General features: G+C 42.9%; 1 protein-coding gene across 1 annotated transcript; it reads left to right on the forward strand.

Moving 5' to 3' along the window:
- The first annotated feature begins 2997 nt into the window (after positions 1–2997).
- On the forward strand, positions 2998–14723 carry LOC104503891 (riboflavin-binding protein). Its single transcript, XM_010149470.1, has 5 exons — positions 2998–3148; positions 3861–3960; positions 5121–5249; positions 10295–10406; positions 14371–14723. The coding sequence occupies exons 1-5, from the start codon at positions 3010–3012 to the stop codon at positions 14599–14601; spliced, it is 711 nt and encodes a 236-aa protein (XP_010147772.1). The 5' UTR covers positions 2998–3009; the 3' UTR covers positions 14602–14723.
- Positions 14724–17553: the final 2830 nt, after the last annotated feature.

A 17553-nucleotide genomic window follows, 5' to 3' on the forward strand; every position in this document is an offset into this window, starting at 1 on the left:
ATCAATTAGATCAGATGATGATGATGATAATTTAATGTTGTGGTGGCTGAATTGCTGTCTGTGGTGCTATCTTAACATCATGCATGCTTTAACTCCAGCTCTTGAAAAGATGAACAGCAGTTACAGGGCACTGGTATTCCAGTTAAAATGGCAGGGGGAGTTTTAAAGGTATAAGAACATCACTGAGTTCAATTTTAGCAAATAAAGAGAAAGGACCCATTCCAGTATGCAAAGGGCTAAGGAACTTCCTTTGACTAATTTCTCAGTCCAACACATCACACCGAATAACTAGCCAGAGAACACTGTCAGAAAACAGAATCAAGATTCACCTCCCAGGTGAGGAAGATGCATAGCTGAGATCTCTAAAAGCTCCCTAGCCCGAGCCTGCTTACATGGATCGCTAACCAAAGCCAAGTCTGAGAAATCACAAACATATGACAATTTTCCTTCCTGCTGCTAGAAATGCTGCCTAATCTCCCAGCGAGTGGTCCCATTTGGCTTATACTCAAAGCCTGAAAGAGATCCCAGTTTCCTATAGCTTAATATAATTTGTACGTCGGTTCAGCGAACAGAGGCATTACAAGAAACCCCCTGGCACGCGTACACCTTTTACTAGCCTGCAGATATTTCCTGCAGACCGAGCCGCAAGGCACAGAGCATGTACTAGTGGTGTGCTTTTCACCCGGCTGGCTACCCCATCCGCCCATCGCAGTGGCCAAAGTGAGCATTCATTTATACGGCGGTCTTTGTTTTGTACGCGTGCACGGACCCGAGCGCCGAGCAGCGTGCACGACTCTTTCACACCACACATCAGCGAGGAGCTCCGTTAATTTCAGCCAGCGCTAGATCAAGCCACAGGAGGTGAAGGCGTGGGCAATAAACCATTAGATTTACTCCAGTTTCTCCTATAGTTACTTTATGCCTCTTTAAACTTGCCTTAATTAAATTCATTCTTTAAACTTGGCTTAATTAAATACATTCTGGAACATAAAAATCACTCCGTTTCCACTGATCTGGAAATGGCTATTTTAGGCCAGCACCACTTTTGCCTTGAGGCTTTCACTAGAGGTAGGATAGGAACCCGTGCTTATGGCTTAGAGAGGTTGCTTTATTATCATGCTCAGTGAGTTTGCTCAATGAGATTCATACCACACTTTCACTGTGCCAATGGGGTTTTTTTGTGCAAAAAAAGGTTTGTAAATAATGGCCCTGGAGCATTATCTGACAAACCAGTGTTCTGTTCTAAACACAAAACTGACAGATGCTACCTTCCTTGTGCATCTCAGTAATTGCAAGGTAACGAGTGGTGCTGCTCTTTACTCATCGAGACTGCATCTCTGAAAGTGAGGGAACTATCAGTAATCACCATGTCTACGACACGCAATGGTTTATGTCCAGATGCAGAATCCTCTTTGCAGAAAGCACATCTCACAATGAAATCCAACCAGGAATCGCTATCAGTGGTACAAGCAACAGTTTCCTGCAGTGCTTGTGACACTGGGCGGAGAGTACATACAAGGCAGGTAGAGCAACCAGGGCAAACAGCAGCAGGTTATACAGGGATCTTGTGAACAAGGAGCAAAGACCTGCAAACTGGGAGATGCGGGTTCTCTTCCAGGGGCTGCAGTAAAATTACTGTGTAAGCCAAGGCAAGCCATCATATCTGTAATCAAAACTAAGCCAGTGAGGCTGAAATGTGAAGTGTTGGTTTTAATGTCTCTAAGCCAGTGAAGTCCTAATCTGTGATAAGACCCCCATGAAACTGTTTTTAGAAATTAATCTCATAATTAAAAATAAAAGGAATCACTGGAAAATCGAGGAGCAGGGTCAGTTGTATTTGGTGTATAGGAGAGCTGTTGTTTTTCTAATTCTAACCTACGTTTGTACTTTCCTCTTTATCATGTCGACGTTTGCAAGCAATAAAAGGGCATTATGTGCTGGTCACTGCATCTGCTCTTGAGATAAATCTATGTTAGCATTCCAAAGGGTCAAGGAACTCTTCCAGGGCAAACAAAATCTGGAGAACTGATGCCAGATGGTGTGTATATAAAGCGGAAAATGCGAAAGGCAATTTACCCTGCTCCTGTTCCAGGGAGAAGGATCACCCAGAAGGACAGCGAAAGAGGTGAGAAACAGAGAAATGGGAGAGACAGTTTTCTTCTTCTGTAACAAGTTCTTTTCTTTATATCTGAAAAGTCTAGGTATGTAGAGGAGCTCAGTCCTTATTCAGGCAAAATTATTCCAAAAAGATACCAGGAATATCTAATTAAAGAGTGAAGGGTTAAATTAATAACAAGTATAAAGAATTATGCACTGATTTATGTAACAGGTTCTAGATTTATCTATATAGCTCACTAATAGGCAGTCTGTGTTCAGAGACACTTTAGTCTCCAAGACAAAATGTTTTTATCTTGCATCTTTGACCAAACTCTACAGATGAGGAATAAAATAATGGATCAGATTCTGAGGCATAAATTAACATACCCTCAACAAAGGGTATGTTTTTACCCTCAACAAAGGCAAGTTATCAATGTAACTTATCCAGGTGCTGACCACTGCAGCTCACTGGCAGCTTGTAATTTCCAAGTTTGCAAAACAGCTCTGCAAGTTTTAGAACTAATCAATCTTTTCTTCAAATCTAGTGAAGCAGAGGAATGGCTCTTGGAAGGCTTCAAAGACAAATTCAGGTCCGTGTAAGAAATTTAAAATAATTTTCTTAAATGCTGAAAAATGTAAGGTTTTCATAAATAGCCTGAACTATTGGTGGCTTTGATCACTTGCCATCGAACCTCAAAAATATGTAGCAGAAGTATAAGTGTTCAGATATAAGCAAAGAGAAAGGGAGAATGTGTGTCTTACTATTTCTGTGCGCACCTTTGCTTCGCCTATTTTATTTGGTTATATACGTCGCTTTTTTAAAGCAGTCCTTTTTTTCAACGTTACGGCTTCTCCCAGAAATAAAGGATATAAATGAAGACCTCTCCATACAGGAAAAAGAACCAAACAACAATGCTGAAGTTTGCTGTCACCCTCTTTGCTGTTATAACGTCATCTACCTGCCAAAAATACGGGTGTCTGGAAGGGGACACGCACAAACCGAAGCCCAGTCCTGAGCCGAATATGCACGAATGCACTCTGTACTCTAAATGTAAGAGCAGTTTAATTTTTGCCAAATACAGTCTAGAAGTACAGCTTTGTACACGCTTGTTGTTCTGGCAGTTGCCTTAATTTCTCAAAAATACATAAGGTGCAGTATACGTTGCATTTGAAAAGCTTCCTTCATGGGTGTTTTGCTGCATGCAGATCAAGAGTAAGATTCTGGTTCTTAACAAAGTCAACTGCAAAACTCTCACTGACTTAATCTTTAAAACATTCTGATACGGTTTGCTTTTCTTGTAGCTCCATCTGCTTAAAAAAGTCTACAGCAAAGATGAATTTGGGTGATTGTGATTAGCTATAAAGATTAATTAATTGTAGCAGACATCAAATGGGAAGGGTTAAAATCAAACTTCTATAGTGAGGAAAGTACAGCATTTATCACATTCCTTGAACTCTCTTTTTATGTTTGACAGCTTTCAAAGTTAGTATCCCTCAGGACCCTACACCTGGCAGAACACCAGTAAAATTCTTGGGGCTCTCTGGGCACACCTTGAGAAAGCACTGTTGACATCAGTCCATCTCAGTTAGCATTTACACTGTTGCCTCCACACCCAAAAACGTTAGAGCTTGAGTACATCTTCTAGCTAGCCTGAGACTTTACCATGTTATGGACCAAAACAAACTCATCTTACATTTTTAGTCTTCCAAATACAGTACGAAAGAAAATCCTTATTGCACGATCTCTGTTTCATTCCTAACAGCTTCCTGTTGCTACGCAGACTTCACAGAGCAATTGGCTCGTTCCCCAGTAATTAAAGTAAACAACAGCTACTGGAACAGATGTGGGCAGCTCAGTAAATCGTAAGTCAGCTTTGATGTCGTCCGTGTCCTGGTTCAATAGATCTATGCCGTGGCAGCCCCACCACTGATGGTAATTGCCCTGAAGTGGCTGAAGGACAGTCCATCGGCTGCCCCAGAGCTGATGCCACCCAGCCTTGTTTCCGTCAGCTCTCCTCTACACCCGACCAACATCTGGCTGTTCTTCTCCCACAAAAGCCCATGAATCCCAAAGTATATATTTATACAGAAGGCTTGACACCATTTCATCAAGAAAGGGTTGTTTTTTTCAAGTTTGCTTTCAGTTTAGAGCCAGATCTAGCAATGCAAAGCAGTCCTAAACCCAGGTACCAACCTAGGTACCAACCCAGGTACCTAAACCTAGGTACCAACCACACCGTGCTCTGTAGCTCTCCAAAGCAACCATCACGTGCTGGTGAGCATGACCCCTAGTCAGTACAGATCAGGCTTCTGCCTTTGTTTGGAAAGCAGATCAACCAGATTATTACATCTCGCAAACAAAATGCACAAGGGATGGAACTTCTGAATACTTAGAACCAAAATGCTTGTAGTCCTGTGGGTTTTGTAACCATGAAGAATGTCTCCATAATTAAGGTTTTTAGTACCCTGTTAGATGTTAGAGCTGTGAAACATGGCAAGTTATAGAAATAAAAGAATGAAAGTACAAAACAATTAAGCAAAACCAGATGTGCAAAAGTAACAGCTATTGCCTGCCACTCCCAGAAGAGCAGCAACAGTATGTGTTTTTAAGTAACTTCAGCTGGGCTCTGGGAAAATCTAAAGATTAATGAAACTGTGAGGCTACAGCCTAGAAGAAGTTTTGTCATATAATTTTAAACTACATTTTACTATTGCCTGGAAGTGGTCTTGCCAGGAAAACTCAAGGCCTCAGAAGTTTACGGAAAGCTTACACAAATAGGGCTGAAATATGCACGGAAACATTTGTGCTGGCCATCTTTAGCTGGCTATGGGAATTGCACAGTCAGAGCCTGTACACAGTGCCGAAGGAATGAGTTTGGAACCTAGACAGTAAGACAGGATGCTTTTCTGGTTTTCCCCTTACCTGTAGTATTGCATCCACACCAAAGCAGGCCTAGAAATATGAGGCTATTGCCTTGATGTGAAGAAACAGGCTTATTTGTGGCTTTTCTCACCCCCCACAGCTGTGAAGATTTCACAAAGAAAATTGAGTGCTTTTACCGGTGTTCTCCACATGCTGCTCGCTGGATCCATCCCAGCTACCGTGCTGGTATTCAGTTTGTTCCATTGTGTCAAAGCTTTTGTGATGACTGGTAGGTTCAGCTTCTTATCAAAGTGGTTTTTTAATATGCCTGTGTTACTGAGGAGTCAGGGAGCATGGGTGGATGAAGCATAGATCTCCCATCAAGTGTCAGTAGATCTGATGGTGGTGTACCACCCTCACACCTTTCCTCTTGATTTTCCTCTCCATTTCTTGTTTGCCACCTCTACTTTTCCCTCTGCTAAGCTCCTACCCCCCCGCTAACAGAGAGGGGCTGACTGCAGGATGGAGTCACTGAACTCTGGCAGAGTTCAGTGACGCAGGGACAGCACGGCCCTGCTCTCTGCGAGGAAGCACTGCAGTGCCATCAGAACTGCCGATGTGCCGGAGGAGCTCGCACCGCGTTGGCAGGCACTAACAGCAGCGAGGGCCTGCCCACCCTTTGAAAAGTCTGTGCCTGTGAGTTAGCATCCATGCAGTTAGCATTTTAAACCCAAACACTTGATATGATACATTTATATGTATAAAATGCACTACAGACTCATGAAAGCAGCCCCTTCTTGTTGTACCTTTTCAATTCATTCATATAACAAATTTGCTTAATTCCTTAATTTCTCACCCTTGGCCTTTTCCCTTCCAGAGTCCTTCTCTCTAAAACCACTTCCAAAAGCCTGAATCTCAGAGAAACTTGCAGCCAAGGAATGCTAAAAACATTAATCGCAATGAGCAAGCATAATAGCATTTAATTTTTTTCCCAAAATATAGCATCAGGGAACCAGATTAATTTTTGAGTGCAAGACATGTAGTAGGACAACCCAGCACCCACCTGTCCTTAGTCCTGGGGTAGGAGCATTATATCCAGGTGAGGTTCTGAGATTTTTGTAGTGGTCCATATCCAGGATTTACCTCTCCCTCCCTTCATCGCTCCCTCCCTCCCTGTTATGAGATGTTGGATCTTAAAGAATGTTACGTAAACCTCAGTCAGTACCATGTTAATGTGCTGAGTCACTCCACTGATTCGTATGTATGGTCAAACAGGTGTGAAGCGTAGTACCAACAGCAGCAGGCTGTGTTCACGCTGCCGGGTTGTGACTGCTAGCATCCCTTGAAAGTAAGGAACTGTGGAGGTCTGAATCCCTTAGACTGCTCTGAAAATGACGGAAAACTGTTCTAATACTTCTAAAAATGTTTTAAAGGCTTCTGTTGGCAGCACAGAAGATAGAGCACACACGGTAGCACGCAGTCAGGTTCCCCTGCGCTGCTCTGCGTGGCGCTTTCCCTATTGCTTACGCAACTTGAATGTTACTGACACGTGGATCCATTTTCACTCCCACCTTCTCTCCAAGGGCAAAGCCATGTATGCAGTGTGGTATTTTGGTAGAATTTGTCTTTAAATATGTCTCCAATGCTTTGGGCCAGAGGAGGCAACAAGAAGCATAGCTTGGATTTGTAATGGAAGATAGTGAGAAGGGCTGATGAATTTCTTCCCTGCCCTAGAGTTTCCTCTAGTGATGAACTTTATTTCTGTGTTAGGAAACTCCATGTGCCTCAGGAACAGATTTGTCATGTGCGATCTTCCTTCCAAAACTTTTGGTAATCTTCTAAACTGAACCCAGATTATTGACCTCCTTGAACTGACCTTGACTGAAATCTTGAATTTGCCTCAGTGCTCAGAATCTCAAAAGCTCAGAACCAAAATTTGACCACATTTGGATATTAAAGCAGTGGAGTTTTTGGTGAGCTCTAAAATAGATCTAACAGGCAAAGCGACAGAACACCAATATTTAACACAAAGGTATCCCAAACTAAGTCATCACCAAACTGCTATAGCCAGGGAAAGTGTAAAGATGAAAGAAAATACACCCTGTAAGTTTAGTTTGCACCTGTGAACAGGTTTAAGCCAGCCTTAGATGGGATTTATACCAGGGAGTGTGTGGTGGGTCAATATTACATAGCAAAGCCCCCAGTGCCACCTGGGCATCACCAGAACCTCCAGGTGACCAGCGTTTTCAACTGCTGTGGGACAGACTGGATGCATGTGATGGAGGGCTGCTGCACAGGCAAACCTGACCCTCTTCCAGTACAGAGCCTCCTGTCTGGGAGTAGTCTCTGCCCTACACAAACACGGATTTTATTGCCCCTGTTGGCATCACAGATGCCTGGCCTGAGTCAAAAATGTAATGATGACCCATTCCTGTGCATGCTACTCTGTGTGCCTGCCTAATGCCATGTCAAACCCATTCCCTCGCCCAGCTTAAGGCCTGAGGCTAGAAAAAGGCCTGGACAGAATTCCCACTCTTCCTGGTGATTTAAAGTAACATTTTTTTCATGTTCTATTCACGGGAGTCCCTTTAGCGTGCTGTAGCACTGCTAGTGATGTGACCTACTTTCTCTGCATGCCGTAAGCGTGCCTGCTGCACACTGTATGTCTTTATGGCCAGAAATGTGCAGAGGATTCTGAATGAACGGTGACTTAATTTAAAAGAAATTCATCTGATTAGCTTGGGGCCTTCCTTTTCTTCCTATTGTCCTAGGATTCCTTGTTCCCACTAGTCCTAAAACTCTTGCTTTTGAAAGAGCCCGATGTACAAGCTGTTTCTGATCCACCTGTGAAGAGGCCTCTGCCCTATAAAAGAGAAACAGCTAATTATAAAAAATTGGAAAAAATAACCCACTTTAAAATAAAAATGTCCTGCCTGTTGTGTGAAGGGAACTAGTATGTTCAGGGAGGAACTCGTACATATTTATGTTTATGTTTCTCACAGGTTTTAATTAACATTTGAAGAAATCTCTTCAGGGTTTCTGGACAGCAGAAATCAGACTTTTCATAAGTCATGGTTCTTCATAAACTTAGATTCATAATTACTTCCATTGGGATAAAGAAAAACTCACAACAATAGAGTTATGCCTTGCTACCTGCTTATATAACAAACAACAGAGTCAGGCAATGATCATAATTAGGATACATTTCATCTGACAATTCGATAGATAATGTGAGTAAAAATATAAATACTTTAATAAACACACTTAATTTGGATTCGTGAGGAACCAGGTGCATAGCATGAATGCCCCAGTTCAGTAAAACTCTGAAATACATATTCATAATTTGAAAAGTATCACTGAAGGTGACACAAATTGCAAAAGCAGCAGCTCTGCCCTCTCCTCAGCGCCAAGGGCTGCTGGTTCTTTTCCCTGCCCTGTTCCCACCCATGTGCAAGCAGCACTGTCTGAGGGGCCATGAAGCAGCCCTGATCTGGGAACCCACCAGGCTGAAAAATACTCAGCCAAATGAAAAAGGAAATGAAAAAAAGACGGCTGTGGGAAGGACGCAGCTGCTTTAAGTGGAAGTGCTAGTATTAGGGAGCTCACAGTAGATACTGATGGACTTTGCTAAAAAGCAATGAATTGAAGTGCATGCATAAAGGAAAGGACATGCCTACACGGTTGAGGAATCAAGGGCTAATTGTGAATCTGATGCTGGCACATGGACAGTTCATAGATGGGGATTAAAAGGAAGTTTGCATTGATGCTCCTGACTGGCGTGCCTTCAGGCAGGCAAAGTGACTAGCATCAGAGAAACAGCTGTCACTGGGGAATCACCCCTGTGTGCCTTTCTCAGTCAGGGCACACCTGGCAGCTAACAACCAACCGACCAATTATGCTTATAGTCCCTTACATTCTTATAATCCAGTCACGGCACAAACTGGTGGGATCTGCCTATTCGTGTCACATTATATTAATTTATCAAATCGCAGCCTTTATTTCCAGCAGAGCCCTTACCTCTGACAGCAGATTCATGCATGAACACATTGGAAAATATGTGTCTCCTGCCCTACAGCTGTTTACTTCAGGCCCTGGTTACCCTCCATCTGTTACTGCTCTTCCTCCCTCCAAGAAGCCCAGAAAACCTATGGGAAGGTTCTGCAGATGTGCATGTTCTTACCTTTCTGCTTGTGCAAGTGCACTCCAGTGTCTAGTTCTCGTAGTGCTGTGACCACATGACAACCTCATATTTCATTTCAAAATGTAACTCTGCAGCCCTCGTTATATCCAAGTAGTTTTGGAAACAGGACCCTGAAGATTAAAAATGACAAAGAGAAAATATATGCAAGGGAGTTAGTTATAAATACCATGCTGAACTACACTAACTTTTGGAAAACTGTGCCTCATGGTCTGGCACTCACAGTTGCTGGTGTGAATAGTTCACCTGAAGCCACTGAGACCAAATTTAAGTAGATGTTAACTCATTTGCAGAAAGTGATCCTTAAGAAAGGTAAGAGCCAATCAGTAGAACGTAAAAAGAAGTGGAAGGAAGGAAATTATGTTGGATGATGATAAGTCATGAGACCTCTCATCACATGGATCAGCCACTAGCATGCTGTACTCCTACCAGGCCATTTATAGGCTTATTTTTACATTACCGCTTTCGAGTTAAAAATAACTTGAAATTTAAAATCTTAGACCTATACATGACTCATTTTCCCTCCTTCAATTCAAGTTTAACTTCTTTGAAAGCGTCGTTCTGAGGCTGACAGCCTTTTAGCTTGTATGATTTAGTTGTTTGTGGATTTTCCTTATTTCAGTGTACTTCCTCATAGCAACTCCCTGCCCAGGAAACACCATTCTTCTTTTCCCATATTAATTCATAAACTTCCCCCACACCTCCCTCGAGTGACAGTTCATTCGTGGCATACCTGTGCTCTGTCACAATACTGAACTCCAGCATACATGAAACTCCCTCCCACGCAGGATTTCCTCCCCTCAGTAACACCAGCCAACATAACCAAGCAGAAAACATTGCATTAATGAGTGTTGCTCCTCAGAACATGAGCCCTTTACTTAAGTCTGTGAGTATAAAATGTAGTGGGTGAACTGTTTCGTTTTCACTGGGATTTAGGTCTTCCTGGCCGGCTCAGAGTTTATGTCCATGTCAAGCTAAGATAACGTGCATATTTCTAGAGGATCTGTTGCTAAGCTGCGCTGTGCACCCATACCACGTTACCAGCATAGCCCCCTGTAGACTCTCTGAGTTGAATCTGAGTCCACTGAAAAAAAGTGAGAGAAATAACCGTATCTCCCACACTAATCTCCACGAAGGTACGAAGCCTGCAAAGATGATTCCATATGTGTTCGTAACTGGCTGACAGACTGGGAATGGGATGAAAGTGGAGAAAACCGCTGTAAGAATAAATGTGTTCCGTACAGGAAGGTAAGAAAAATTGAACAACTGGATCAGAAAAAAATGGCATTGAGTTCTTTTTTATCTCCTGAATTTGTGGGTGTGAAATGCAACAGGTGAATGATTTTTACTTCAGCAGTTTCAAGCCATACCTACATCAGAATTTTGAAGTATATAAATTTTAAAACATTTCTATTTCTGTGGGTTGCTTACTTTAAGTAGATACACATTTAATTCATCACTATTCGTACCACTTGTGAAACAAAAGTAAAAGTTGAAGCAGCACTGGTATTTTAACCACAGTGGGGTTTAGGAAGTAAAAGCTAAAAGACCTTTGTTCATACAGTAGAGACAGAGATGCATTTGATAAGGTTCCTTACATCCTGCGGGGCTTTACATGCCTCTGTCTTTTTAAACTGTGACTTAAGTTCCCAAATAACTAAGAAATTTTTAAGGTTTTCTTGTCTATTAGGCATCTTTGCCCTTTTCTCTGTTTCACCTTGTTATGTTCAAGTCCTTCTCCATCCTCCAAATGCCTAAATCCTGATATTCTTCTAATTGGCTCCCGTTTGTCCTCCACAGACCTATGATGTCTCTGATGTGTGTTCTCTATTGCATCTGCTGATGGCTAGGCAGAGCTAACATTGTTCTGTGTAACTCTGATGGTTAAAGGGCAGCACTGACAAGCTTTCTGAGAGCTCACCCCAACTTTCTGAGAAGGTTTAATGGTCGAGGTAACTCATTTTTGTAACAGAAGTGTATAAAATGAGAACTGACAAGACTTACAGGAGCAAGGTTGCCTGGAACCTTATCTACAGACCTTTCAAGAGCCAGGTAGGATTTTTCAAACTCAACTAGGTTTAGCATCAGGGCAATGTAACACAGCCCAAAACTCCTAAGTTGATTTGAACATTTTTAACAGTTGAACTTCACTGAGTCCATGAAAACTGTCCAAATGGCAGAAGTAAATGAAATGTAAGAGTAGTGCTTAGGGAGTGGTATTAAATCTAGCAGAGATCCCAGATTCATTGTTTTGAACTCAATTCAAGTGCATGTACTCCCAGCAGTCAGTTCAGCAACTGATAGAAGTGGAAGTCACAGCCCAGTTAGTGCAGGATTGCTGTCTGCCTCACAAAAGTGACCCTCATCAGCAGGCTCAGGAAGGGGGCCAAAAAACAAATGGGCTGCAGAAACTTGCAGCTTAGTTCCCCAGATGTGCTAAATCATCAGTAGTTCCAGGTGAAGTGAAAAACCGATAATCTCCATATAGAATCTCCAGTCCCTGTTCAAACTGTCCCTGGTCCAGAGATAGGAGTTTTTCACCTTGAATTCTCTCGTACCTATTTCTTAAAGAAAATATACCATCTGCAGGGAAGAACACACAGCAAATCCAAAGGTCTTATCATTTGAAGCCAGGCACAGCTATTCCTAAATGAAATGGAACCACACCCTAAACTGCCCATGTTTTTCACCAAAAATAGTCTTGGATGGTAAGAATAAAGATGAAGTTTCTTCAGAGAAATTTAAAAAAATACATTTCCCATGTGAAAATTACATGCTATATAAACACTAGACTCAGTCTGGACTCAACTCCTGGAAAAGAAAGTTACTGTTACCCAGAGGCACGAAGGGTTCTCCAGTGTCAGAGCACTGTGGAGAGATGCTTACTTTCTTTTGATGCCCCCAGCTCACACACAGGAGCGATCAGCAGCCCTACATTCCACATATGCAAGAGCTTGAAGGACTATTTGGAACAAATGTTGAATATTAAGAATTCACAGTGGATCACAGCCAGTTTTAGCCTGGTTAAAATGAGGTATATCTTGTCATTGTTCTCCCAGCTGAGTGCTCCCCAAGCAGTGTTAATGCACAGACAAGAACATTTTCCAAGAAGCTGAGGAATCAGAATCCTCTGCAGTCATTTAGGAACACATGGTAAATGGACTGTACGCACTGTTTGTTTGCTGCAGCATTCTGGCTATGCTCTGATCTTTAAGAAGAGTTAGGAGGTAGGCCAAATAAAATTACCAATTTATCAAGTATAAGAGCATGAATATATGTGTCAGAACCTGTGGGACATAAGAATAGGATGTAGCCATGTCTCTTGCATACAGACCTATGAAAACCCACATGACATCCTTCAATACTTCCTGGAATAATTAGCTAAAAGCAGGTAGAAATCCAGGAACTGTACAGGAGCTGGAAGAAAATGTCTAATGCTGCTTAAAAGCACAGGAATAGTGGGAAAGAAACAGCCAAGATCTGCCTGCCCTGAGAACACAAGGAAAGAACTAGATGCAGCAACCTTTCCGTTTCTGACCCTCCATTGCTCCCAGTGCACTAGCCAACCTCCACACTCCTCCCCCAGCCACTGCAGCTTCCATGGAACGTGTCCTTGCTCAAGATGGTGTGAACTGAAAAGCTGTTTTACATACTAGAGTCTTCAGGGCTACTTGGAATGGACTCTGCACTATTCACAGAGGGTAGATTTCTATGGCAAAAGTGATGATCATGATGTCTTCTCATCTGCCTTCCCGCACAGTATAGGTCAACATAGTTTTGCATGCAGGGAGGCATCTTGTAAGAATAACTTGTGGAAAAAAGGTGGAGCAGAAGAAGCTGTAGGACTACAGATGCCCAGTCCCACTTCCACGTAATAGACTTAAATCTGTAGTGGTTACTTCTTTTCAGAGAGAGCAGCTTCCATGCCGAAATCTCCCAACCACAAACACAGGGCACCTTCCTTGTGTCGGATCTTTCTGTGAGCTGGTGATGATGATGGCATGCCAGCACAGCATCCAGAGAAACACTGTAGTATTAAAGAGTCAGTGTCATGTGCAAGAACTGCTTGTACTATTACAGGTGAAACGCTCTCCTTCAGAGAGATGGTGGTGAGATGGTCAGGGTCAATCAGTCAGTAATGGAATCCAGCAGTCCTGCTGCCTGGTCCGCTGTTTCAGTCATTAACACTCCCACTCCTTTCCAAGGCTTCTACTCCTGCTATCACTCCCAGCCCCAACTTCATACTTAGCTTTGCTTCTGGAGTACCTAAAGCTTCCTTTACAGAAACAGAAAAGATTGAACTTCAACCACAGACACAAGGGAGAAATGCAGGCAAGATAAAGTGCGTGTCCCGCCCACTCTGTGCCTGGACGTGGTAACTCCTAAGCTAATACCCTTTAGGCAACTCGAGCTGGGCAGACAGAAGGTTGTCACAATGTGAGCTTGGCAAGCAAGAAACATCTTCGTTGTGTGATTGTGCAGGTCCTATGACACAGGCTTTAGGAAACAATATAGTGTCAAGAACAGGACAGATTCACTTGCAGAGAGTGCAAGAAGCTGCAATTTACAGTTTCTTGAGCCAGAAAAGCCATAGCACCACTGGCCACAGTACCTCAGAGGCTTGAAGAAAACTTCCTTTCTTCAAGCAGTTTCTAAGTTAGGTGCCTTCTCTTTGTCTGTGAGGTCCTGCCTAGTCACGATATGCACTGCAGCAGGCACAGGGAGATCCCACGGAGCTGTGACTCCACCGGTCTGTCTCTAGCCTGTAGATACAAAGATTCCCATATTCAAAACACTCAGTCGGGCGCTTTCAGCACTACTCACAACCCAAGACATGTCAGAGTGTCCTGACATGCTCCAAGTTGTATAGCCTCACACACAGCTTCGGTCTGTCAGCCCCAGAACGCTAGCTGGGCTGCCAGCCCCAGGGTGGAAACAAAGGGCTGGCTGTTGATCACTGTGCACTTCGTGTAATCACTTGCTCTTGCAACAGGCAAGTCGCTTTTGCCAGTGGTGGGACTGGATAACATTTTAAGATACGTCAGAAGTGATGAAGCACGGCACTCAGCAAGATAGTGGATGACCACAGACTGCTTTTTTATAATCTAGTACCCATTTTTTAAAAGTTATAAATATTTATCAATTTAATACAAAATTATTTTAACTCAATTCTTTTTAAATGTAATTGATGGATTTCGTCTCTGACACACAGATGTACGCAAATGCGTCTGACATGTGCGAGAATATGTGGGGGGACTCATTTAAGGTGAGCGAATCCTCCTGCCTCTGCTTGCAAATGAACAAGAAGGACATGATGGCAATGAAGTATCTCCTCTCCGAAAGCTCCGAGGAAAGCTCCAGCATCAGCAGCAGTGAGGAGCGTGCCTGCCAAAAGAAACTCCTGAAGTTTGAGAAACTAGAGGAAGAGGAACAGACAAGATAAATGCTGGTGGATGTATGTCAGGACAAGAGAAATCATCATGGAGGCTGCGCTCGGGGCATCGCGCCAGCCTGCTTTATCCCTTGCTTCCTAGAACATAATAAATCAATGGTTGGTTACATTAATCTTTCTCTGATGTTTTTGCATCTGCATCACAAAGCTCCCAGGCAGGTTAGCACAGATGTAATCTTGTGACTTGAACTGAACAGCCAGAAGCCTGAAGGTAACATCCAGGGGTTGACTTTCAAAGAGGAGAGGCACAGGCAGCTCCTGCTGACTTAAGGTGGAACGGTGAGAACTAGAGATCTCTGGAAGGCCGTACCAGAAAAGCACCAAATCTTAACCCAAACCCTTCATTAGCACAGGCACACAATACTTCTGTCACGAGTTCCTGGGTGCCAGGCTCTGCTCAGATAAAGAAGATATGCTGCTGTCAGAAATAGGTCTGTCAGCCTGGCGACCGACCACTGAAAATGTATTGATTTCGTACCTCAAAACTGTACTGGCAAAACAGGGGCCTGTGATGTACTAGAGAAATCCCTGGGTCCAGCTATTGCCAGTGTACACTATGCACAGTCTGTTGCACTGGGCTTTTACCTTAAACAACCTTAAACAAGTCTCCTACAATATGAATTTGAAGAATAATTTTGAATGCAATTAATCCCACTGAATGATTCCAAACAGAGTGATCTTTTGCGAATGAAGTGTCAGGGAGGACTCCAACCGAGTTTCTCCCATCAGTAATTCTGCTTCCCAGCATCATGTTACTGTCAAAGTAAAACCAAAATCTGCACCAGTCCCAGAGGGACTTGTCAGGTGAGGGTGAATGAAATCCTACTTTCAGTTACGTATCCATACCCCCTCTGGCATTGCTGCAGAGCAGACAGGTCTGTGCCATTCTGTACAGCCTTTCATAGTGGTATCACCAGGGAAACCGCGAGAAGCGTTTCATTTGGGGGGTCAGATTACCGAACTGTGAAAGTCAGCATCACCTCAGTGCTGATTATGGACACCGTACAGCACTTAAGGATCCGTCCCACAGTTAAAACAATGACTTGGCACATCCCACTAAACGAGGAGAATCAAAAATCCAGCACACTTTCTTCACTGGGCTGTTTATTTATTTGACTGGTTTCACACAGCTGCAATAGCAATCCTAGACCCATTAGGTCATGCTCTGCTTTCTACCAGTTTCTCGGTATATTTAACAAGGGAGTAATTCCTACCAGAACTGAATTGTTTTTAGAATTATACTTTGTCACATCTGTGTTTTGTGCTAACTCAATTTGCCAGTCCTACTGTTTGAGAAGAAAGAACAAGAGTTTGGACTTCTGTAAAGCTCTGACAGTCCTTTTCCCCCTATTTCGCTCACTCTGCTCTTTCCTGTCCTTCTTTACTGCACCTGAATCACAGCAGAAATTTTCCTGCTTTTTATTTTGCTGTACTCAAAATTCAAGAATTATTCATCCCCCCTCCCTGCCATTACCACAAATTCTTCTGTACCACCATTGCCAAAGACTTCCTTCATGTCCTTTGTTAAGTATAGCACAATTGTTTCTGCCTGGTGTCTGCTTTTTCTTCCCATTCCACTTTGTTCTCTTTGCTCTGACTAAATTATTCTTGAAACCATTCTCAAGAAATGATTCTTCCATGCTTAGTTTCAAGCATGACCCATGAGACTGGTTATACATGCTGTTGAACAGCTCTGGATCCTACAGCAGCGAAGGGACTGAGACCATGGAGCTCCTATTCATAACTTTCCCACTGACTCATGATGTACCCTAAGCAAACTCTTGGTGAACCAAATCATTTTTCAGGGCTACCGTATTTCCTCTAGGTCATCTCTTTTCTAAGCCAAAAAGCCAAGAACTACTCGGTTGTCCCTAGCATAGAAATTGTCCCATACCTCTTGGTCATTCTTTCATTGATCCAAATATGTTTTACTCAAAGAAAAGATAGCATTCAGAAAGACTTTCAGTCTAGATTTAAAACTCCAAATAATGGAGAATGGTCCAATGCACCCGATAATTTGTTTCCTCAGTGTTAAAGATTACCCCTGATTTAACATTCGTTGATTCAGTTTTCAGCCACTGGTTTTTACTAAAGCTTGTTGTATTCAAGAATTCAAGGAATCAGCATTGCCTTTCCCTCAGCAGCATATACACTGGATCAAATTGGTTCTTAGCAATTAGCTCCACCTTATGTCTATTTAGTTTACATATCTCATTGTAAGACATTCCCTCTCTCCTCAAATCACACCTAATGGTTCTTCTCTGTACCTTCTCCAGCCATGAATATCCTCCCTGAACTGTACAAACCCCATGGCAGTGTTCAGGATGACCTACAGAGAGAGCGCCATGTCCCTGCCTCTCTAGACACTTCTCCCTAATGGCACCGCTCGTGTCGATTATTTGCCTCCAGCATCCAGATGTTACGATTCCTCATGTTTTCTTGGTTCTACCCTTTTCCACTATACAGCTCCCCGGTCCCAGAGGTGTGAACTATGATCTTAGCTCTTAGGCTTATTGCTTTCAACTTGGTTGGATTACAAAACCTTCGTGTCAATAGACCAATCTTCCGAAGCCACTGTTTACTCTGTCTGGCTGCTTTATACTCACAGTGATTTACAGCTGAGACAATCTCTGTGTCACTCAGAAATGTTATCAGTGGTGATTTTACATTTACAAAAAGGCTAGGATAACTCAGGTAAGACAAAATTTAAAATAACACAAATCAATAAAAATGGGACTACAACGATACACTGTGAAGGACAACCAGTGAAAAGAAGGCTCCAAGTTAGTGATGACTGCAGACATCCGCAGCTAAGGCTGACCTGATTTGGTAAGTGCCTGCTCTGCATCACAGCCAAAAGCACATGCCCTGCTTCTGGACCCATGCTGGCCCAGACAACTGAAATGTCTCTGTACTCAGTGACACTGGACACGACTAAGATCT

The sequence above is a fragment of the Eurypyga helias genome, unplaced genomic scaffold, assembly GCF_000690775.1.
Source record: "Eurypyga helias isolate BGI_N326 unplaced genomic scaffold, ASM69077v1 scaffold29983, whole genome shotgun sequence".
NCBI lineage: Eukaryota > Metazoa > Chordata > Aves > Eurypygiformes > Eurypygidae > Eurypyga > Eurypyga helias.